This window comes from Periplaneta americana, chromosome 3 (assembly GCF_040183065.1).
Source record: "Periplaneta americana isolate PAMFEO1 chromosome 3, P.americana_PAMFEO1_priV1, whole genome shotgun sequence".
NCBI classification, from domain to species: Eukaryota; Metazoa; Arthropoda; class Insecta; order Blattodea; family Blattidae; genus Periplaneta; species Periplaneta americana.
This window is the reverse complement of record NC_091119.1, coordinates 77660470-77683974: the sequence shown is the minus strand read 5'-3', so window position 1 is coordinate 77683974 and position 23505 is coordinate 77660470. Positions and strand designations below refer to the sequence as shown.

General features: G+C 37.1%; 1 protein-coding gene across 2 annotated transcripts in view; it reads right to left on the bottom strand.

The window, feature by feature from the left end:
* Positions 1 to 23505, bottom strand: part of LOC138696189 (ATP-dependent DNA helicase DDX31) — a 251454-nt gene that overhangs the window by 148999 nt on the left and 78950 nt on the right. For both annotated transcript variants that reach the window (XM_069820815.1, XM_069820816.1), the window contains exons 2-7: positions 21383 to 21622; positions 16478 to 16744; positions 14862 to 15082; positions 12836 to 13088; positions 12622 to 12759; positions 12483 to 12542 (exon numbers count right to left, since the gene is read on the bottom strand). In XM_069820815.1, coding sequence (XP_069676916.1) covers positions 12483 to 12542; positions 12622 to 12759; positions 12836 to 13088; positions 14862 to 15082; positions 16478 to 16744; positions 21383 to 21622 — 1179 coding nt within the window. The remainder of the gene's footprint in view (positions 1 to 12482; positions 12543 to 12621; positions 12760 to 12835; positions 13089 to 14861; positions 15083 to 16477; positions 16745 to 21382; positions 21623 to 23505) is intronic.

Below are 23505 nucleotides of genomic sequence, written 5' to 3'. Positions count from 1 at the left end.
TAAGTCTTATGTGACATCGATTTTCAGATTCTTGCTCTATTAAATAACTTAAATAGTGATATAGCAAATAACAAAATCTCCTACTATGTAATTATATTTCTTTCTTTTGAAAATGTAAGAATTCACAATCTCCTATGTACCACTGCCATAGAATGAATAAATGTGTTTTTTTTTTTCCTACTCAAAAATTTTATATTTTGCAGATAGGAGTTATTGTAGGAACAACGGCGATGTGTGTTCGTCTGGGGAACAAAATTCCATCTGCACAAAAAAATGACAACCCCCTTTACCCGAACACCACAGAAATATCCTTATCCACATTACCTGTTCTATTTTTGAGTCTCCAAATTTCTAATCTCCACCAGTCTAGTTCTAGTCTCACTTCTCTTTGTGTTTAATCTGATATATAGGTACACTTCCTGCTTTCAGAAGGTTTTCATTTCCCTACAGCAGCTTAATGAAACCAAGTTTGTTATATTACTTCAGAGCTTCTGGCTATAGTTCATGAGGTCTCGGGTTCGATTCCCGGTTAGAGCACAGGAATTTTTCCTTAAAGGGGATTATTCCTGTGTTCGTCCATGGTCTGGAATTTAGGTTAAGTTTAGATTTAAGACCTCTCCTGGCACCACATTATCATAATCATCCTATCACATCATCAGGGTAATGTAACTCCGCCTTCCAGGCGCCCCAACCTCAGAAGTGGGTTACAACTAAGCCACGGCCAGGAGAGAAGACCAGAAATGTCGAAAAGACAACCTGCTGGCATTGGATAAAAAAAAATATTACTAAAAAGAAGCCTGTCTTGAAATTTCGTATTCTCTACCTTTCATAATTTTTCCTGTAATCTTGCATTTCTTTCCGTAACCAATTTACATCTAATATAGCTTATCTCTGAATCTAATCTTTTACTCAGTTCGATTTTAGAACAGCTTTATCTATAAATATAATACATTTCTTTCAATATTGACGAATTATCCATCAACATTAATTTTCCTATCAAGAAATATTCCTTGGCTACTATCGATCTCCATCTCCAGCCTAGCTGTCAAGTTACGCGTTCCATGGTTCACCTAGAAGATTGTATATTATGATTTCCCTAATTATGAAACACAAGTCACTTCTGATTACCGAACCAAACATATAAATAAGCAGTACAAAATAAGGTCCCGTAAAGAAAGAATAAATTTCATTCATCTGAAATTGTTCAATAAAGCATTATGGACAGGAATTTCGGCATACCTGAACAGAAAAGTATATTCTCTGACTATGACTCTGCCAATTCTGGGGTAGTTTTTCGATTCAGCGTCTGAAGAAATCTGCTCGTTTAGAGTTAAAGAAGACGTCAAGCCAACTTTGTAAAGCATCTTCGTTATTAAACAAGTTTCCTTAAAGATTGTTGGATACAGAACGGAAAAGGCGGATATTTAATGGCGTAAGGTCGGAAGACTATAGGGGATGTGGAATCATCTCCCAACCAATCTCCATGATAGCTGCTTTCATCGTGTTAACGGAGTGCGCCGTAGTTGCGTCATGCCATGGACTAGAGATACGAAATGAGCGCTGGTTCGAATCCTTATGAGGCAAGAAATTTTCTCATGGAATTTCGACCAATATATGGAACCGGTACCCACCTAGCATCGTGATGAATTTGGGGAGCTACAGCGAGAACCGAAATCCGGTTTCGTAAGTCAGCTATAGCGGCCGAGGATATCGTGCTGGCCACACGTTAACCTCGTACTAGTTGGATGTTTGCTGAGGGTGGACGTAAGGCCAGCAGTCGACTGCTCGGCCTTGGCCCTGCATGGGCTGTAGAACCAAGAATTTATTTTTATATTTTAATTTGTACTGACTAGAGTACGAGGAGTACAACGAATGCTACGAAAAGCTACGCGATTTCTTGTATTCACAGCACACCTAATAACACAGTATACACTGGAATCTAGATCAGGGATGCTCACTGTTGACTCGATTGAGTCACAAACACCACTCCTCCTTTTCTCCTACCATTTCGCAGCGGAGCCAGTGCAGTTGTTTGTAGCGAACAGTAGAACAACATCATAAACATTCAGTCCCGGATTCGGGATCTCGGCACAATTTCCATAATGAGTGGGAAGTGCAATATTTTTGTGTACAGGAAGGAGTGTATGGGATCAGACGCCTAATATGTAAGGCATTAATTAAATCGTTCTCCAGTTTCAATATTAAAACGCATTTTACATTGCATGATCGTGAATACGGAAGTCACGTTTTGTCTGGTAAGTGTAGTCATATTATCCATAGTAGTTTATTATCTCTGAGCGTTATTAATATTATTGTAGGCCTAATTTATCAGTTTACTATAAGTATATTTCGGAATACTCTTGTTTTTGCTACTGCTATTGTTAATGTTACGTCGTAAATCGAACATTGATGACTTCGTGGTGATAATAATCGCTATAAATGTACTTATAATACAATAATAATAATAATAATAATAATAATAATAATAATAATAGTAATCATCATAATAATAATTTTCTTTAGGAGAAGTGAGGACAGCAAAGCTAGAAGATCTCAAATCTGAGAATGCTGACACCTGTTCTGATACAGTACCGGTAGAAAACATTGCCAGAGCTAATTGCCAAACATATGAAACCGTTGCCTGAGGGTGTATTTATTAAGAAGTGTCTCATTGTTGCAGCAAAAGAAATTTGCCCCCAAAAATTAAAGTCATTTGAAAATATACGTCTCTCTCGATGTACTGTCACAAGAAGAGTATAAGAAATGGGGAAGGGCGATATTGAAAACCAACTACAAAATAAATTGAAAACATTTCATCTTGTCTGTCTTCTCCGTCTTTCCTTATCAACATATGAACCTAACATCAACAATAAATGACGGGTTCACAACCAGAGTGGACCAAGTCCATCTGAAATAGTTCTGAGATATTGAGTCTTAAGTTCCTGGCTCACGCTTAGCAACCTTCATCTTCCATAGGAAATGCTGCCCTCTGTGGAGTAACAAATGAGTTATGGACTTTGTTATGGCAATGAATAAATCTAAGTTTTCTTCATCCGAGATTGTATTAATCCACAAACTAAGCACTGGTAGACTTGGTCCACTCTGGTTGTGAGCTCCTCAAATATGAAAAAGAGACGTCTATGTTCCAGTGAGTGTCACGAAGATTAATTTGTTTTGTAAACAGAATTAAATTATACAATTTGAAAAAGTTGATTACAAGAGAAAAAAAAAGTTCATTTTTGTTAAGTAGGCTTACCTTGTTATCTAACTGGGACACCATCTGCTTGAATATGAAAGATTAAAACTATTATTTGTTATCTTGAAGTTATTTATACTTATGTTCCTTAAAAGAATAATTGTACACGTTAAACCTACAGCCAAAGTTTCACCACTGATAGCTACGTCGTCTCGTTCAAGTAGTAAGCGGCTGCTTTGCTACGTATAAGAGGGGCTGGGGGCACCAAATAGTTCCCCTACCGTTTGCTTGTGAGCATGCCTGATCTAGATAATACCACATTCTTTAATAAAATGCAATTCACTCTTGCAATAGCTGAAAACATAGAAGTACCTACAGAGATGCATGGAGCATCCCAAAGGCGCTTTTTGTGCACCCGTGAGGGAATGAGTTGCGTGTCGAATGAGCTGTTAGGGTAAGCCGGTTCCATCATCCGACACACCACGTATTCTCTTCAGCCATCAAATTCGTACCTGGTAACGATCCTCACATATCTAGGAGTCGCTACGTCCCCGTTAAGAAAGGAAGAGTCGGAGGAGGGGAGAGTTGAGGTGCCTCTTATGCAAATCTATGAGTCGTTCAAAATCCACCACACTACCATGTACCAATCTTTGGACAAACTCACCATGGCGGACGATTGATACGGCGTTACTAAAACACAAGTGTTACCCTATTTTTTCGAGACAGATGGTTAACAAGAATCCCGAGAAAACCTTCATAACTTTGGCCTTATCGACCACAAATACAACTTGGTACTCATCGAAATTTGAACCCGCGTTCGCGGCCGTCGTAAGTCATTGCTCTGCGAGCCGATGTAGCCATGCGGCATAGTTGGCAAAATAATTTCTGTACTTTTTACTATGTGTTCTGATCTTCTTTGCTTCTCTCGCAGCAATCACAAACAATTTTACAGATCTTAGGCTACTCTACTTGAACTTGTTAACTGTATCTTCACCCGATGCACAAAGTTAAAAGATTTAATTAAATCGTATGAAATCGTTAGATTCGTATTTATCTAGAAGGATTAATTCTGTAAAAATAATGTTTTTGATTTCGACGGCGAATCTTTCATATTTTACAAAACTCACACTCAAATATTTGAAATCAATATTAATGTTATTATCTTCTCTCACGCAGTCATATTATGTTCAGCTAACAGACATCGATATAATTCATTATGATACAGAATAGGAATGAAACAATGTTTAAAAATATAATCCCATTACATCAGTACATAATAGCAAATAAAACTGTAAATCCATTAGAGTACGAGAAACAGTCTGAATGTTTCCCATAAAGTTAGTTTTCCGTTCTGTTTTATATATATATAAACTTTCAATTATATATATAAACTTTCAATTATATATATATATAATTGAAAGTTTATCACTTCCCACAAATTAAAATTCGGCAATGAGAAGGCGCATTTATTAATCTTTCAAAATATGAGTCTGTTACTGAATACCTAGAATGTCTACCTCTATTTATGTCTTAGTTCACTGATAGAATATAGTAATTGTTCTCTCCCCTGCGATTCATTAACTACTCGTAGCAATGACGAGCATAAGCAAAAATGTTAATCCAAATTAATTAATAATATGAGTTTCAATTACATATTTAATGAATATAACGTTTCAAAAATACAAAATTCTGGTGGTATGCAACATACAGTGCGAAAAACACTGTGGATGAAATGCTTCTTCTTTCAGACATTATATATTTTTTAGATTAACATAATTTGAAAAAGGAATTCCGTGTTTGTTAAAAAAGTACTTGGAGAACTTAGAATGAATTCAGAGAACCTGCAATGGACATCCTGGAGAAATAAATCGAAATTAGTATAACTAGAATATCTAGCTTAACCACACTAGGGTTACAGAAATTGGACTTCGGAAACTTCACCTCAGTTAACATTGCAGTATATCACAATAGTCATCTCCAGGTTCTTAGGTGTAAAGGATCGTCAATTTTCTGACAGCACGTTGCGAAACATCGAGAAATTTCTCTCCACATCAACGGATGTCATTGGTGCATAGCCTACTTGAAGCAAGTGAGATCTCGTGGTGAGTTGTAAAAATGGCAGTAAAGTGTAGTTTAGTCGAAAGAAGCTCAAGTTGCAAAAAAAAAAAAAAAAAAAGCCATTGAGACCTTAAAAAGGGATTTAAAAAAGGGCCAATAAGCCGAAAAATGCCGAAAAAGGCAAAAAAAAAAAGGACAAACAAAACTCACCATTTTCTGGCCTACGACCCAAAATGAACATATGTTATGTTGGGTCTCGTCTTCGAACACTCGAAAAAAAAAGTATTTTTCCTGAATTTCCGAGTCGTAATTATTATTATTATTATTATTATTATTATTATTATTATTATTATTATTATCATCATTATTACTACTACTACGTCCGATTATGTCTTGAAATTGCCCTACTGTGTTTTGACGAAAAATGAATTGTAATTTTTTTTTCTGAATCTGTCTGATCAGAGGTGCGGTTCTATTGTGTCATGAATCTACGACACGGACCATACGACTTTAATGTAATCCAAAAGGAATTATTGTAAAAGATTTCATCGCTCTTAAAAATCATCGGCTGAGTTTGAACTAGCGAGCGTGGATCTAATGACGAGCAAGGCAACCGCGACCAGAGATGACGCCTTCCATTACAAAGTTTTCATCATAAAAAGAGCTCATCACTGTATTCGTTGTCCAAACACTGCAATTCTGGCTAGCAGGTAAAAAAAGTTCAACCTTGACAGTAAACCTAATATGAAGTTACTCGATTGGTTACAAGACCCTAAGGGAGTGTGGGAGGGAACAAAACTCGATGCAAAATGTTTCCTATTCAGAGACAATTGCTGGTACAAAACAAAGCTTTATTTAAACGTCAATAAAAAAACTGAGGCTGTAGAACGTAGCAAAAAATAGAAGCTGGAGCATAATGAATACTCCTTCAGCCCGGGATTAGAAATAAAAGACTTACGAAGCCACTGTGTTCTTGTGCAAGTATCATCAACATCTCCCTGGCAATTATGCATCAATCTCTACGTGAAGATGTTGAGGCTGCTGTGTGTTCTTCAGGAGCCCTAACACAAGATAACCCAAAAATATCACACAGCTTGAAGTACGACAGTTTTATTTTCCACCCATTTAAAAGCTTTTAAACCGAAGAGGAAGCTGTAAGTACTTACGTGACGAGTCATGTGCGTGTACTGATGTAAAGTTCTTAATCTGACATTTTACCCTAGTATAACAAAATGGGTCGTATTGCTGTTATCTACACGAATAATAAAATTTAACAAAACTTACATAGATTTATACAACAACATGACATTTCAGCGTCATTCACTGTATAGGCAAGGTTACATGTCAACAAAATTGCACAGAAATTGCTTATCTATGTGATATATAAATTGAATAGAATAGCATTCTAAAATAATTCAGGTCATTACATCGACTTACCATTATTTTAACTAACACTATATTCCAACACAAAAAAGTTAACCATGTTTCTATAGTATGTTACGCAATATTGTTCAATTTCATCTTGACCATTACTGTATCATACCAATGACAAGTACACTATTCGTGTAAACGATATACAGGGTCTTTCATAAGTAACGAGTCTATCGAAAAATTAACTATTTTGGATAATTTTTTGAAATGATGTTCATCCTCACGAGAAAGAACCCTTCCCGGTACCGTACAGTCGATTTGGAAACAAACACCCCCTCCCCTCGCCGCCAGAGCTATTCAACGAAAGAATGGTCAGTGTTTTAAACCTTTATTAAAACACATAAATGTAAAAACAGTTTCAAATGTTGACAAATTATGGCGTACAATTTTCAAAATGTCTTCCATTCTGCTGAATGCACAAATGTAAGCGACGTATCAATTCTTCATGGGCTCTGGTGAGCATGTCAGGCGTAACCATTTGTATCGTGTGTTCAATTCGTTCCACTAATTCAGGAATGGTTCGTAGCTTAGTCGCATAGACACGATCCTTGATGAATCCCCAGAAAAAGAAGTCCAGGGGAGTCAAATCAGGTGATCGTGGAAGCCAACGGATTGGGCCTGTGCGACCGATCCAAATGCCTGGAAACATTTCGTATACGGAATAAACTCTTAATTTGAGCGACACTGTTCCCAAGTTCAAACCAGGCAGCAATTTTTCTCTTCTGCAATAACGTTAAGAGGCTGCGTGGAATTTCATCATTCCAATTTATCACAACAATGTCTATAGGCATAGCCGTGTGCCATTATCCTTGGCGTATAGAAGATCATGCTCCAGGTCATTTTAAGTTTGCATGAAATGCACATTACACATGGATAAGTAGCTTCCTCTGGAGGCGGGGGAGGGGGTGTTTGTTTCCAAATCAACTGTACGGCACCGGGAAGGGTTCTTTCTCGTGAGGATGAACATCATTTCAAAAAATTATCCAAAACAGTTGATTTTTCGATAGACTCATTACTTATGAAAGACTCTGTATTTTCAGAATACGAATAGGTGTTAATAAATTAATACTTGATATGTCTATGGATCAAATTGCTAAATTCGTCGAAATTATTCGTAAGACTTTCCCTTAGGTATAACAGGTGTTTTCATTAGGGCAGAAAGACACAAATAATTATCCCAGCTATCTCTAACACAACAGTTTGAATAGGCCTAGTTAATATAGCTTAAAACAAGGAAATATGTGTAATGTACACTCATGTAAAGAAAAATGGCCGGCTTAGAAAAGTATTAATGCCCATGCAGTACAGCAATACCGAAATCTTCCATCATAATGTCTTTATGATTACACTTACTGTTTTCCCTCGCAAGTGTTTAGAACGAACCTAATCTCGTTGTACCATTATCTGCTTCTAATTTAGCTAACTCACGAAACTTCCAAATATACGAATTTAACGACTAATTTTCGCGATGTTTACAGCGCATACATACCGTATGGAAAGGACATTGTCACAGGCTTATTCTCGAAGTGTCTCGTAGCTCAATGGTAGAGGCCCCTAATGCTTGACTACATACAAAACTCAAATTATTCTGATCTACGAAACAAACGTTAACGTGAATAATTGTGACGGTGTCGTGTACAGTTCCTGGGGTAGTTCAGTCGGTAGAGCACTCGTGCGCTAAGCGAAGGGTCCCGGGATCGATACCTGGCCCCGTAACAATTTTACCCTTGAAATTATTGAAGCCTGCTTCACAGGGAGTTTCTACCTGAAAGCCAGATTTGCATAAAACGTTAACGTGTTCGATCCCGCTGGTATCTTGATTTTTTTTAAGTCTGTATGTTCACGTAATATTAATAATACTATCGCGGTAGTAATATTTTGTCTATATTGTGTTTTATTAGCATGGCAATTTACTAACACACTCAAAACAAAAACACTCATGACCAGTGTGCTTCTGGGCGACCCGTTTGTTTTATAGTGCATTTGTAGTTTGTTGTTAGCACTCACCAGTTTTTTTACGCTCGACGAGATTATAACTTTGATAAAAGGATTTGTGCTATTAAAGTCTGTCAGTGTAGAACAATAATACGATGATATACTTAAATAATAATATAATAAAATAAACACGATACATTACTTTGAACTGACAATGCCAATTTTACTTTAATAGCTTTAACAAGGCTTTCTTTATCGAGCGATTCTGTCTGCACCTCGTGATATTCAATTCAATTCAATTTATTTTGGCCATTAGACATATGGTTTTAGGCTTCGTCAGAATACATTGAAAAACATATAATACATTTCACAAAAAAACTAATAAAAGAAACAGTAAAATTTAAATCATACAATGAAAACATGAAATAATATGAAACTTTTAAATTAAAGAAAAGAGTTCACCCTTGATGTATTAATTGTAACTAATTGCAATTAAACATACTTATTAAAGAATAATTTCATACAAGTTTGTGTTGAAAAACACAGCAACAGAATAAAGAGGATTATTTAATAACCAATTGTAAAATCTAGTTTTGAAGCTGTTGATTTGTAATTTATAATATTGACTGGGGAGTTTATTATATAATTTCATCCCCATAATTGAAGGCCTATATTGACAATGATAGCAGTTTTATAGATTATTTCTTCGTGCATTTTCGATGTAAAAATTCCATTAGGTTCACAAACGTTAATACTGTAGCAAAAAGTAATAATTTTTCTCACGTGTTCTAGAATATCTGTATGGCGATGATGTTTATGTGTAAGTTCACAATTGCAAATAAGATAGGGTGACCAGACGTCCTCTTTTGTCCGGACATGTCCTTTTTAGACCTTTGTTCGGGGTCTGGGCGGATTTTTAAAAAATCAAGAAATATCCCCCTTTTCGTATCTTATATATATATTTTAAATTATCTTATTTGACGTCTTTTTCAAGTAATTTGCCTACAGGTGGCAGTAGCATCGACGGAATATACTCTTTGCCAACGATCATAACTCTCTTTGCTCCTATTTGTCATGATCGTTGCTTTCATATGTAACTAAATGTAAAATAATTTAGTATTATTAAGTTTTATCGTATGCTGTAATAAAATAGATATTGACATCATTTTAAGTATAATATAGGTCTAAGCCTAAATCTAAATACATATTTTCTGTCCTCTTTTAATATTATAGTTCCCTTGACTTTCATATGTAACCAACTGTAAAATCATTATTATTATTAAGTTTTATCATAATCATTTTGTATTAAAATAGATATTAATATACTGTTTAGTATGGTATAAGCCTAAATCTTTACTGTAAATATTTTGTAATAAAATAGATATTGACGTAATTTAAAGTATAATATTAATAGGTCCAAGCCTAAATCTAAGTACATATTTTCTGTCCTCTTTTATCGGACAATGTCTTCCTTTTTTAAGCTTTGTGCCCTCTTTTTTATCGATGTGAATTTGGTCACCCTAAAATGAGATCAAACTGTCTCATCAACAGAGCTACAACAAGCATACCGCCATTAGTAAATTTAGAGTGCCCGTTTTATTTCTTTACCGCTAAGCAGTAATTATTTTCATAGTTGTGTTATGACTGAGTTTCCCTTACGTGCTTCACGTTTTGTACACTGGCTAAGATCAAGGCCTCAAATAACAATATAACAAAACATTGGACAAATCGAAGACAATTACTCAGTCCCTACGGAAGGAAGTTTAGTTTCCTGCTCGGACAGTAAATGCAAGCAAGAATTTCTTATTTTGTGGTGATCGTGATGTAATTGGATGTTAACTCTCTCCGACACGTGCAAAACAGATTTTCTGATAATTTTCCAGGTTTTACAATTCTTATTAGTTATATTAGATTGCATCATCACAACGGGGATGTGGAACGTAACTCTGAAACCTCCTCTCATGTCCTTTTCGCGTACACTAAAACAAACGCACAGTGGGGACTAGGCATCAGTGATGGATTTCAGGCGACCACCGACAGTCGAAAGTTCATAAAAGCTATGATGCAATCCATCACTGAGCAATGGTTAACTGCCGGTTTACTCATCTCAGCTGGGAAAGGTGAAGTGGGGAGTCAAAGGGAAATCTGTAGTGACTCAACTGAATTATTAATTCCCAGGTCTGTATTGCACAATAATGGCAGAAAATTCAGTGTATAAGACAAGACGAAGTTATGAATAATTTCGAGGGAAAAATTGTTCCGGGACCAGATATCGAACCCAGGACCTTTGGTTAAACGTACCAACGCTCTGCCAACTGAGCTATCCGGGAACTCTACCCGACACCGATCCAATTTTTCCCTCTATATCCACAGACCTCAAAGTGGGCTGACAACTGTCAAGCAACCAATATTGAGTGCACACTAACTCTGTGTGACTTAAATTGTGGTTTTCTGTTAACGAACAGAGACGTATATTATGCAAATCAAGCTTTTCAGGTGTACGTTTAACCAAAGGTCCCGGGTTCGATACCCGGCCCCGGAACAATTTTTCCCTCGAAATTATTCAAATCAACTTCACAGGCAGTTATACCTGAGAAACTTGATTTGCAAGACGAAGTTATGTTTCAATCTCGGAAATCCTAAAGTGATATTACACTTTCACTTCCGTTTTTAAATAAAGGTACGCATTTTATTTTTATTTCTACTATAACAACGATTTGTGGCATAGACTGTACACGAGATTCTTTTGCGACTATCTTGCGAGTAGCATAACGGAAGCTGGTAGCATAGCTACAGGCAGTGTAAGTGCCACTTAACAATATACGAAAATAAAATGTGAGCATTGAATACATACATTTTACCCAATAAAATTAAACTTCTGTAGGTGTACACGTATTAAGATACGTTCAAATAAGCAAAACAATGTTTAAATAATATGCATAGATAGCTGGAGTATATAATAGGCCTATATATACAGGGTGATTCATAAGTACCTGTACAAACTTTGTGGGTGTAAAGTAGAGATAGAACTGAGACTAAAATGTTCTATACAACTTTTCCCGCAAATCCTTACTTTTAGAGTTATGATGCATAATGTCCTACCTTGCTAGGCATAAAAAACATGCGCCAGTAAAGCCTTCGGATGTGTCACGTTCGCTTACATAGCGACTGCGGTAAAGTTTGTTATTTGTACACCCCATTACATGTTGATTCCGACCTAATAGGACTTTGTTTACTGTACGTAGGTATGTTTAGTTGTATTGGGCTGTTGCAGTTCCTACCGTCACCATGTCTCGTAAGTACAAATAGATCGTGCAACATCCGTTGCTTGGCCAGCCAGACTTCTATTTTTGAAGTCGTCTGAAGGCGCTCGTTTATGCCACTCAAATTCTGAACGTTGCAGAATTACAGCAGTGAAATCAAAACGACTATGAAATTGTTCGGAATGAGTTGAACGGAATCTGTAAAATTTCAAGATCAGTTCATACCTACGTACAGTAAACAAAGTCCTTTCAGGTCGGAATCAACTGTAGTGGGTTGTACGAATAACAACATCTAACGCAGTCGCTATGTAGGTGAGCATGACACATCGAAAGGCTTTACTGGTCCATGCTTTTATACTAGGAAGGTAGGACAATTTGCATCTTAACTCTGAAAGTTAGGATTTGCGGTAAAAGTTGTATAGAACATTTTAGTTTTATTTTTACCTTTATATTACACTCACAAAGTTTGTACAGGTATTTATGAATCACCCTGTATATGTGCACACAAAATTTGAGTCCAGATATGAATCCCATAATATGACTTTCGTCCATTACACTTCCAAACAATAACATGCAAAAAGTGAATTTTTCCATCTTACCGTACAGAGTAGAACACCAGAATCAGCAGATCGGAACGTCTTAAACACATCTGTTCTCTCCTGAAATAATCACAAGTTAGAATAGTACAATGTGACATACCAAACAATATTTCAAAATGTTATTCATCAGAGATACTACCTTTTGTGTCATGCTGCCGTGTAGTTTGAAAAATTCCACATCATAAGATTGTCCCACTACAGATGACATAAGTTCAGTGATATAGTCCACCATATCTTGTGTAGCACAGAATACAAGCATCTTCTTCTGTTCGCTCATCTGAAACAAAGGCTCTCATCAGTGCGTTCACAGACGTGGCTTAACGGACCTACAGCAATAAATATATTCGTCATACCTGGCATTTCCAGATAATGAAAGCAGACAATGTCACCAGCCTCAGTTTTGCTGGGGTCACTATATAAAACTGGGTAAGACTTTGAGGAATCACCAGATCTTCAGCAGGTACATCACTGGCAGCATCAACAAACACAGGTGATCTCAATGTCAATCCTGCAAGCTTTTCCACTGCACTCGTCAGTGTTGCTGAGAGCAACACAGTCTGAAGAGAACTTTCAGTTTGCTGCTGTGAATTCAGAGCCTCGATGAAGCTGGAATGTAAAAAAAAGAGACGTGCATAACTTAACTATACTGCATATTTTTATGCAAAAGTACTGTACATTTGGATGAAATGACCTGTCAAAAGGTGCAGAGCTTTACTATGCTGCATATTTTTACATATATGTGTGGATGCGACCATCTGTCGACAGGTGCATAGATTATTATACTCCACATCTTTACTTAAAACTACATGAGCGGTTGCGAGAAAAGAAACAAGGATAACTGCAAGACAAAGAGAACAAGGGGGAAACAAGGAGAAAAGGGGAAGACAAAGACAACAATGGAAAGAGAAGGAGAACAAAAGGGAGACAAGAAAAATAAGGGGAAGACGAGGAGAACAAGGAGAATACAAGGAGAACAAGGGAAAGACAAAGAAATATAAGGAGAACAGGGAGAATATAAGGAGAACACGAGATGAACAAGGGGAACATGAGGGCAACAAAGCTAACGCAAGGAGAACAAGGGGAGATGGGTAAAAAAAATTGGAACAGTTTTTTTGAAAATGTTTCACAATTATCGAAACAGTTTCGTGAAATGAATTGTTCCAAAGAGTGTTACACTGCTCCAGTGATCACTTCAACGTTCCACATGGTTCCAAGAGATAAACAGTTCAATTTCTAAACAGCTTCCCTGTTCTTTACTGTCTGCAAAGACCACGTGTAGCGCTATCATCGACCTCCAATCGAAAGCAGATATAATATCGATGTTTCACACTGCCTTCGTGCAACAGTAGCGTATGTAGGACCGCGCAATTTAATTGTACGAATCAAATTCCCTAATAAATCTGATATTCATTTTATTATAATTAGCCACCTATTGATGGAGAATATGTTCATGGTGCCCAAACATAGTGCTAATTCTTAATATACCGCGAAAAATATTATCGCCTAATGTCTTATCGTTTTTAAACTCTCCTAGGATTATATGCGTTATTTTTACTAAAATCGATTCATTTTGAATTATAGTTATTTACTGTACTCTTCACAGTAACCTACGAAAAATAACTTTCATCGTCATAATACAATGAACAGCTGATTTAAGGACGATTCAAGGCTTTGAAACATGTTCCTGAAGCAGATGAGAAGTTGAAACAGTTGGAACGCTTGGAACAGTTGGCACTGATGTTGTAAACATATTCTTATGAAACTGTTATTTTGGAACAGCTTCGTTCATGAAACAGTTACAGTCGAAACTGTTTCTTAAAAAGAACAGTTTATCCCATTCCTAAGGGGAAGGTAAAAAGATAAAACACGGAACGGGAAAAAGAATAAAAGGGGAAGACAAGGAGAACAAAGGGAATGCTTTGAGAACACTGGGAACACAATGAGAACAATGGGAATGCAAGCAGAACAAGGAGAATAGCGCTGGTCTTCTGTGCTCGAGATTGCGGGTTCGATCCCGGCCCAGGTCGATGGCACTTAAGTGTGCTTAAATGCGACAGGCTCATGTCACTAAATTTACTGGCATGTAAAAGAACTCCTGTGGGACAAAATTCTGGCACACCGGCAACGCCGATATAACTTCTGCAGTTGCGAGCATCGTTAAACAAACCTTAATTTGAACAAGGGGACACAAGGAGGACACGGGAATACAAGGACAACAAGAGAGGCAATTGCATTTTTATGTGAAGGTCAATTCCCAAGTAACTCCCTCATACCTAGTGAGCAGGAAGACGAAGTACCATGTCAAGAAATGTCAGAGCTACTTGTTTCTTTCTTTAGTCTTGATAAAAAATCTGAACTCTCAACAGATTGCGAACTTACTTAGCTATGTCCTTCTCATATCCCATGTCGAGAAGTCTGTCTGCTTCATCCAGAACGAGCCAGCAAACTCTGTCAAGTCGCAGAGCTTTGGTATGTTGAACATGGTCTAACAAGCGTCCGGGTGTGCCAACAAGAATAGTGATGCCTTTTCTAAGTCGAGCTTTTTCTGCTTTTCGTTTTTCACCACCAACAAGATATCCAGGCACAAGCCATGTGAAGGACTGAAACGTACAAGTAATTAACATACAAATCATTTTCAATCTCAAATAAGAAACCAGAGTTCTTGTGTGTGTGGTGTATATACATGATCATTGTTTTGAAGTGAAGTATCTCTAAGAAGACATCCGACTAGATTATTAGGAATTGGTCAAACTAATTATGCAGGTCAGTAAAAAAATTGAGCATGCTCACGATCCGTCCACTATTCATACAATATTATTTACAGCTGCCACATATTTTCATTTTAGGTGTGAGCTTTTTTTAATTCCAGGGCATCACAAGACAAATATTTCAAATGTACCAACCATTTTGTTTTATTAATTTTGGCCCTCGGTTGTATAATTCTTTAGCTAAATTACACTCAGAACTTCTAACATGTAACCCACTAACATATAACAAGAAAATTAGAAACGTGTTTATGTCTTCAATTTGATTAAATAAATTTATAGTTTATGTGTATGAATAAATCAGCCTATATTACATTTGTATTCTATAATTTTGGAATATATATTTTTTCATAAATTGTCCTACTTTATTCACGTACGATATTATTCTTCTCTTAGATAATATATTATATAATTTCATTGCATCTGTAATTTTAATTTTAGTTCCTATTTTATTTTATTTTGTATATTCTCTTATAGGCCAATTAATAATAGATCTGAACTGCGACCGAACACGAGAGCTGCTCATTCGGTCCTCAAATTTTGTTAATATTACTGTATCTTCTTTTTTACATTGATTGTATTATTTTATTTCTACTTCTATTGTTGTAATTATATTCTGTATAATTATATTATGTACTTTAAGCTATTCCAATACGGATATTTTTAATGCCAATAGCATTTCTTCACTTGTGACCGAACATATTTTTATTATATAAATGGTATAATAAAATCGTATAAATTATTTATGTGAATAAGCTCACTATCCCATTGAAATACTCTACTTTTATTTAAGAAAAGTTCGTCAGAAAAAGGAATCAAGTAAAATCAACTTATAGTACTTTCTTTTTATACAATAAAATATTAATTATAACCCTATTTCTTCTTTTCTTATCTTGGTTTTGTATTTCCATTCTCCAAAGAATTTATCTTTTATGTGACATTCTGTTTCTCTATTTCCTCTACGATAATATTTATAATTCTTCACTCATTCATACCATATTTAGTTTCATTTTAAACTAGTCTATCTAACATGAAGTATATATTTAAAGCCTCCAGAATATTAGTTGCTTGTCATGTATAATTAATGTCATTAACTACACCACTAAGCTCTAAAGATGGCTCTTTTTTTTTTTACTAATACTGTGCATTGTTTAATGGCAACATTTAACTCGTATGGAACTATCAAACGTAAGGCTGCGCAACTTACACACGCACTGATTTCATTCTCACCTTCACAAGTTTCACAAAGCACTCGTAAGTTTGGAGGGCAAGTTCTCTCGTTGGTACCACAACCACGGCTTGAACTCCATCCGACCTCGCCAACTTTGGCCTAATTTTTTGCAACATTTCAACAACTGGAAGTGCATACACCAATGTTTTACCACTTCCAGTCTGCGATCTAACAAAAGCATCCTTTCCTTCCAACAATAGTGGTATAGTCTTTTGTTGAACAGTTGTCAACTTTGTTAGACCAAGGTTCTGCTCTAGATTTGAAACCTGAAATAGAAACAGTGCACAGTATAAGATCAAGGAATAATTGTGTACATTTAAAAAACACTGCTACTGACGAAAGATTAAAAAAGAGACTTAAAACAGTCCATATTAACATTACTGAAATATGTACAGTACATTCTTTGACAAGGAAACTGGTCGCTGTTCAGAATAGCTCGGGACTATGGTGCTCCATGGCGGCGCCGCACCCCCGAGTTGGGAGAGGCTGTACTCCACGCGGTGGAAGAGGACGCGACAACGAGTACCCGAAACATAGCGCATAGACTCAATGTGGATCACAAAACTGTCTGGCGTGTCATGCATAAGCAGCAGCTACACCCGTACCACCTCCAGAGAGTGCAGACAATGCGTCCAGAGGATTTTGCGCCGCGAATCCACTTCTGCAGGTGAACCACCTTGCACTGTTGTGTTGATGAGCCCGACTTTCCACGGCAGATCCTCTTCACTGATGAAGCTAAGTTAAGTTCATTAGGGAAGGTGTTTTCAATTCCCGCAACACCCATGTTTGGGCTGATGAAAACCCGCTTGCTACAAGCCTCCGTGGCTTTCAGCAACGATACGGTATCAACATATGGGTAGAGTTTGTGGATGGATGTGTATAATTTATTATTTATTTAAATCTACAAAATGATATTAACATGTAGTTAAGATACAAATCAAGATTTCAGGTATAACTCCCTGTAAAGTTGATTTGAATAATTTCGAGGGAAAAATTGTTCCGGCGCCGGGCATCGAACCCGGGACCTTTGGTTTAACGTACCAACGCTCTACCAACTGAGATACCCGGGAACTCTACCCGACACGGATCCAATTTTTCCCCTCTGTATCCACAGACCTCAAAGTGGGTTAAGATATTTAAAAATGTTACAATATTACATGTATACCCGAAGTTAATGTGAAGAATGTGCCTGTTTCTTGCGACAGAGTTTGTCAATGTCCGGTGTCATAGAAGTCAGTTGAAGGCGTATATCGTCTTCTGTGTCCAAACAAGTTCGATATTTTGTTTTTGTAGCTGTGTACCTCGAAAAGGTCGTTTCACTGAGGTACACAGTAGGCTACCAAAAGGCAGTGAGAGAAATTTAGCTTTTGAACTTAGTATCAAAAGATCCTCCCCTAACTTAGCCCAAAATTCGGAAAATGGTTTGCTTTTAAATTATGCCTGACAGTTGCTGTTCGAAATCATGTTTATAAGGACCTCACATCTGAAGCAGGGAGGGCTGCTGGTTTTGACATCACTGGAAATGGATATCGTATTTCTTTAGAATCAATTCTTGAGTGTCCCTTGGAAAGTATGAATTCATATTTTGAAGAAAATTGTCAAGGTTTTCTTTCATTACTGCTATGAATGAGACATTCATTGTTATGTTATTTTCTTCTATAAAGTTTGAAGGCAATAAGATCCTTATTGTCGACGCTTTCTATGTAAAACGCAATCTTTTTCTTCAGTGCGACAATTTCGTCATCAGCATCGAATATAGTCTTCCGTTTTTTCCTTGTATGCATGTGCTGAATTCATTTTTGAAAAATGTCTGCCAAGTAACATAATTTGTACAACCATTCCTGATCATTCAAATAATCTGCTAGCAAACTGTTCTGGTAATTCAAACGTGAAGAAACTTCCGTTCGAAGTTCATGTAAACAGGACAACGCTTTACCGCGCGACAACCATTGCACTTCTGTGTGTAATATTACTAACAATGACTTGTGTATACTACCCATATCTTCACACAGGATTTTAAGTAGCCTACACTGCGTTGTCTTTAATAACGCTGGAATTGTTTCGTTGTGAGGGCGTGTTGGTGTAGTACACAGTGACTACTTGTGCAGTTTTTAAAACTTTCTTGATCCTTGCAATAGCGCCAGCAACAGGACCTACCATGGTCTTTGCGCCATCTGTGCACACGTCAATGTAATTGTCCCACGGTATCGAGTTTTCAATGAAGAAGAAAAAAATTCAGTACCTCTTGTAGAGGATGGCAATGGCTGCAGAACAAAAAATTTCATGAAAAAACCTGAAAATTCATACCGCACAAACATCATTAACATAGCTAATCCGGCAGACACCGTGGATTTGTCAAGCTGTAACGAAAATTTCGTTTAACTGATACGGGAAATCATGATATTTTTTACATCTTTTCATATATTCTGGATTCGATTATGCACAGTGTTATTTGATAAGGGCACACTGGAAATGAAGTTTGCAGTTTTCTCGTCCACCCTGCACTTCACTACCTTCACTAATAGTGGTTTCATAAGAGTTTCAGCAAGGGTGAGGTTTACCAGCAAGAGCCTGGTCATGACTAACCAAGTACGACGTTTTCAGTGCTTTCTCGTTATTTGTATTTACACGAGGTGAAATTTTGTCTGAACTGCATGGAGTTCGTCACTTTTTCTTTCGAAGTAGTCTGCAGTTTTATTTGTGAATTTTTTAATCGAGAAATGCCGTCTAAGCTTGGCAGGGAACATAGAACTATTGGGAAAAACTTTGTTACATATCACACTGTGGACGTTCATCAGCAAACTCAGTGAATCCCATGTCCAAATATAAATCACAATATTTTCGTTTGTTACTTTCAATACCTCTACACTAGGCATCGTAGACTCTGAGACAGGATCATGTTCAACATATTCCGAACTCAATTCCCAGGAATTCCCACTATCTTCTTTGAAAGTAAGGTTATAGCTGTTGTTATCTCCCTTTGACTGAGCACTGGTTGATGGCTAATGACTCTTAGGTCTTAGGGAGTCCGTCTTAAGCCACAGTTCCGGTTCAACGAAAGTTTAGCTAACACATCTCCTATCAAATTAACATGCAGGTATACAGTATATATTTTTTTTGAGGTAACGTAACAGTCAATAGATTGTATATTCCACGTACCACGAATAACAAACGCTGCCTGCCCAGTGTATACAAAATAAAATAAATTTCGAGAATCATTTAGTACTTGGGAAGCAAGAAAGATCGAGATAGTTCCAGTGACGAATAAATCTAATATTAACTTAATGCTTCCATGTAGCTAGAAGAACGCAAATTACTTTCTCAGAAAGTATTTTTTTGCTTGATGGAAGTAGTTTCTGTTTTCCCCGCTAGAGACTAGATGGAATTAGCAATTTTTGTCATCTTCATAACTTCCGCGGACGGAGCCCCTGAGAATCATTCGCGGAGCCCTAAGGGCTCCGCGGAGCACACTTTGGGAACCGCTGATATAGAGAAAAATGGCCGCCCCTCTAACAGCTGTTCGTATCGACTGTCATTTTATGAAGATGGTTGCCTTGCAACCACAAAATAACAAACCAAAGAGCACAGAATAATATTGCTGTAGCTTGTCCTCTCTTTGACCAAAATATAGTGTGGTAATCGATTAGAGCCAGTTGTACTATCGATACTTAACACGCCACACTAGAGCGCTCTACCGGATGCAATAGAGAACCTCAGATATTCTATTAACTTTCGTAACGAAGTGATGACGAAACTATGATGTAGCTGTGTAACAGTTAACCCTTTCTTACCTAAAGATATCATATGGCAATAATTACCTTTATAGCATTTATATACTTGTGTGTTACATATGAAGGTAAATTTTTCTGGATAACTTCTATTTCAATACATTTTCATCAATATAGTTTTGTTTCAAATGTTGCCACTCCCGTAACTTGGTCCTAATACAGCTATTTGTTTCAACATGCTTGTAAATTTAATTTGGGTTAGAAAGGGTTATTACTGTTATACACGACTACTGTATGTAGTGATTATTAGTAAGAAATTTACACACGACACTCATTGTATAAGCCAGTTAAACGTCTGTATTTAGAGTTTTTATTAGTAAGACCGTAAGTACAGTACGAGAAAAACATTATTTGTATTTTGTTCCCATTTAATAGTCCGCCGTTGTGACTACGTAGCGTGTTCGTTTCCAAACCAAATGGTCAGAGGTTCGATCCCTGACGTGGTCAATGGAAGAGTTTATCTACCGTCCATAGGACTGGGTGTATGTGCCTTGCCATATCCTGTCCTATGTTGCCTTATTGGTGGTCCTGCGCCAACGATCAAGGAGGCCCGTAATGTGTGCCTGTAAAGTGTTGGTTCATAGCTACTGTACATACCCTCCCACACATCGCAGTGGAATGTTAAGTCGGCAGCAAAAGCAGTTGAAAGAAAGAAAGAAAGAAAGAAAGAAAGAAAGAAAGAAAGAAAGAAAGAAAGAAAGAAAGAAAGAAAGAAAAAAGAAAGAAAGAAAGACATCCTTCAGTAAGTGAATCAGTCATTTCTAAAAGGACTTTATTCCGAAATTTCAACAGCACTCAGATCTCCATAAAAATGGCATTATTCCAGGAAGGGGGCTCTTTCAAAACAGCTGTGAATATTGTGAAGCTTGTGCACATCTTAATAAAATGCATGATGTATGGAATAATACTCTTTCTTAATAGGTGTATTCAAGTGAGACGAATACGACAGTGTTCTTAACTGATTTTAGCAAAAAAAAAAAATAGAATAAAGCTCTTTCTGAAATGACTGATACAATTATGTTTCAATTAAAACTAAAAAAAATTACAACAAGAATATTTCATACCAGTTGGAGTAGCCAACACAATTTACAATTTTACCTGTCTTGCTCTACATACCGTGAATGGGTGTATGGGCAGGTCTCCGAAATTCTGCGAAGAGAACAGGGGCTCTAGAACTGGCTTCACGACTCTGTGAGCAAACACAGGTATGTCTGGATTGTTTCCAAACAGCGAAGATATTCTACCTCGTGGTTTTTCACTGTCACTCTCGTTAACATTTAAGTCTTCCTCATGCATCTTTTTCTTTCTAGTGTAAGATTCCTTTTCTTCTTCATGATGCCTCTTCAATGCCTTTTCCTGAAATTAGTACCGGAAATGACTAACATAGAAACGATAATTAACAGTTAATTTCTCAACGTAATAAATACAATCAAAATTAATCATACCCTTGCATGCGTAACACACTTATCACATTTTATAGTAAAGTAACATCAATTTTTCGTTAATGGAAAATGTTATTGGAAAACTAACATCACTGAAGCACACGAGTAAATAACATGTCAGTAATTAGCATATCTATATCTCAATGTGAAAAAATTAATGTGACATAATTATGTGTCACACGCCGGATCTCCGCTGCGTCCCCAGCTGGCGCCGTCGAGATGGAGGGGGGGGGGGAGAACATGATGACGGACAAGAGGGCGAAACATTGGAAATGGGGGAGGGATGATGCGACGATGTAAAAGGAAAGACTCTGGTTACAGAACTAATGATTTATTGAAATGCTTTAATTTTCTCCACTGGTTTTCGGGCACAAGAAACGGGAATTCTGTGACTTTAATGTAAGCTATGAAGTGAAGAAGTAATGTCAGAAATTCGGATACAGGAAGTGAAGGGAAATGGACTGAGGGAGAACAAATGCTTATCCTGTGGCAGGAGAGTTATAGCGGATAGGAACGTCCAGAGATTCTCTTTATCGAAGCTCTGCAAACTAGAGATGAACAACGATCGAGAAAGCGACACTAACAGCGCCCGCAAAGCCGAAACCCGCACGACAATGTTGTAGTATTACATCGCGTCCTTGACATAAAGACTGGTTGTGAATCTTTCGAGACTCGAGATTGATCACTCCCGAAGTCCCGAAGTCAAGCAGCCTTGAATCGCCACAGTTGTTTATACCTAACTGAACTTTGGCAACTGTTATATATGTATAAACAATCAAGTAGCATATTTGAAACATCTCTACCTTTCAGTGCATAATAATCCGTTCCCCAGTATTTATTTAATTACTAGGCCCTTATTAAAAGGCTAGGACTTCTCTTTTCATATGTTTAAGATCAAGTGTGCGATTTCAAATAAAAAGATATTAAAATGTTTTATGTTTCTTAGAAATACACACTTATTTGAGTTTTTTTCTATTTATATAACCATAGGTAATATCATATAATAGAACCAAAACATTTTGATAACAAGATACTGTTCTGTTTTAACTTTTTGTCTCATTTAAACATTTGTAATATTATTTTTTTCAATGATGTAGCCTATGTTATTCAAAGTTACGAAATCTTTCCACGCCGACCAAATGCTATTTCGAGAATGATGAGCGAGACTCGAAGCGCACGAGAATGATGAGACGAGACTCGAAAGACAAATGCAACGAACACAGCGAGCGAGAGCAGCAGTTAGTTTTGTTCATCTCAATTGCAAACAAACAGCCAGCGATTCGACGATCAAGAGAACAACCTTCGGTTAACAAAGCTCGGCAAACAATGGCCGGCGATTCGACGACCACCGAAGGTGATTATGGTTACCCTCCGTTAACGAGATTCAGCTAATTATGGTCGGCGATGATCGTTCACAGAGAAGGGAATTCAATGAAACTAATGACCAACGTAAGCAGGAATGAAAGAGAAGGAATCGAAGGCAGAAATTTTTAACCTGTGGAGAGTTGGGTGAACAGATTCTGGCTGTCATTGCTCTTATCATACGCCTCGGAAACGACGCTACAAGAGAGTAAAGTCACGTTTGCGAGGAAAATGTGGTCGCTTTTACTTTTGCGCTTTTTCTTCAGACATGGTAGGGACTACGTGGCGAACAAGGCCTATTCACTTTTGCAACTAGTGACGAGGAGGTGAAAAACCGGCTGGTCTCATTTCCTGACCTGCTCACGGTTTTACGTGAGGGTAACGATAGGCTGTTTGATGCTCCACGCGTGACATAGAGACAAAGACTATAACACA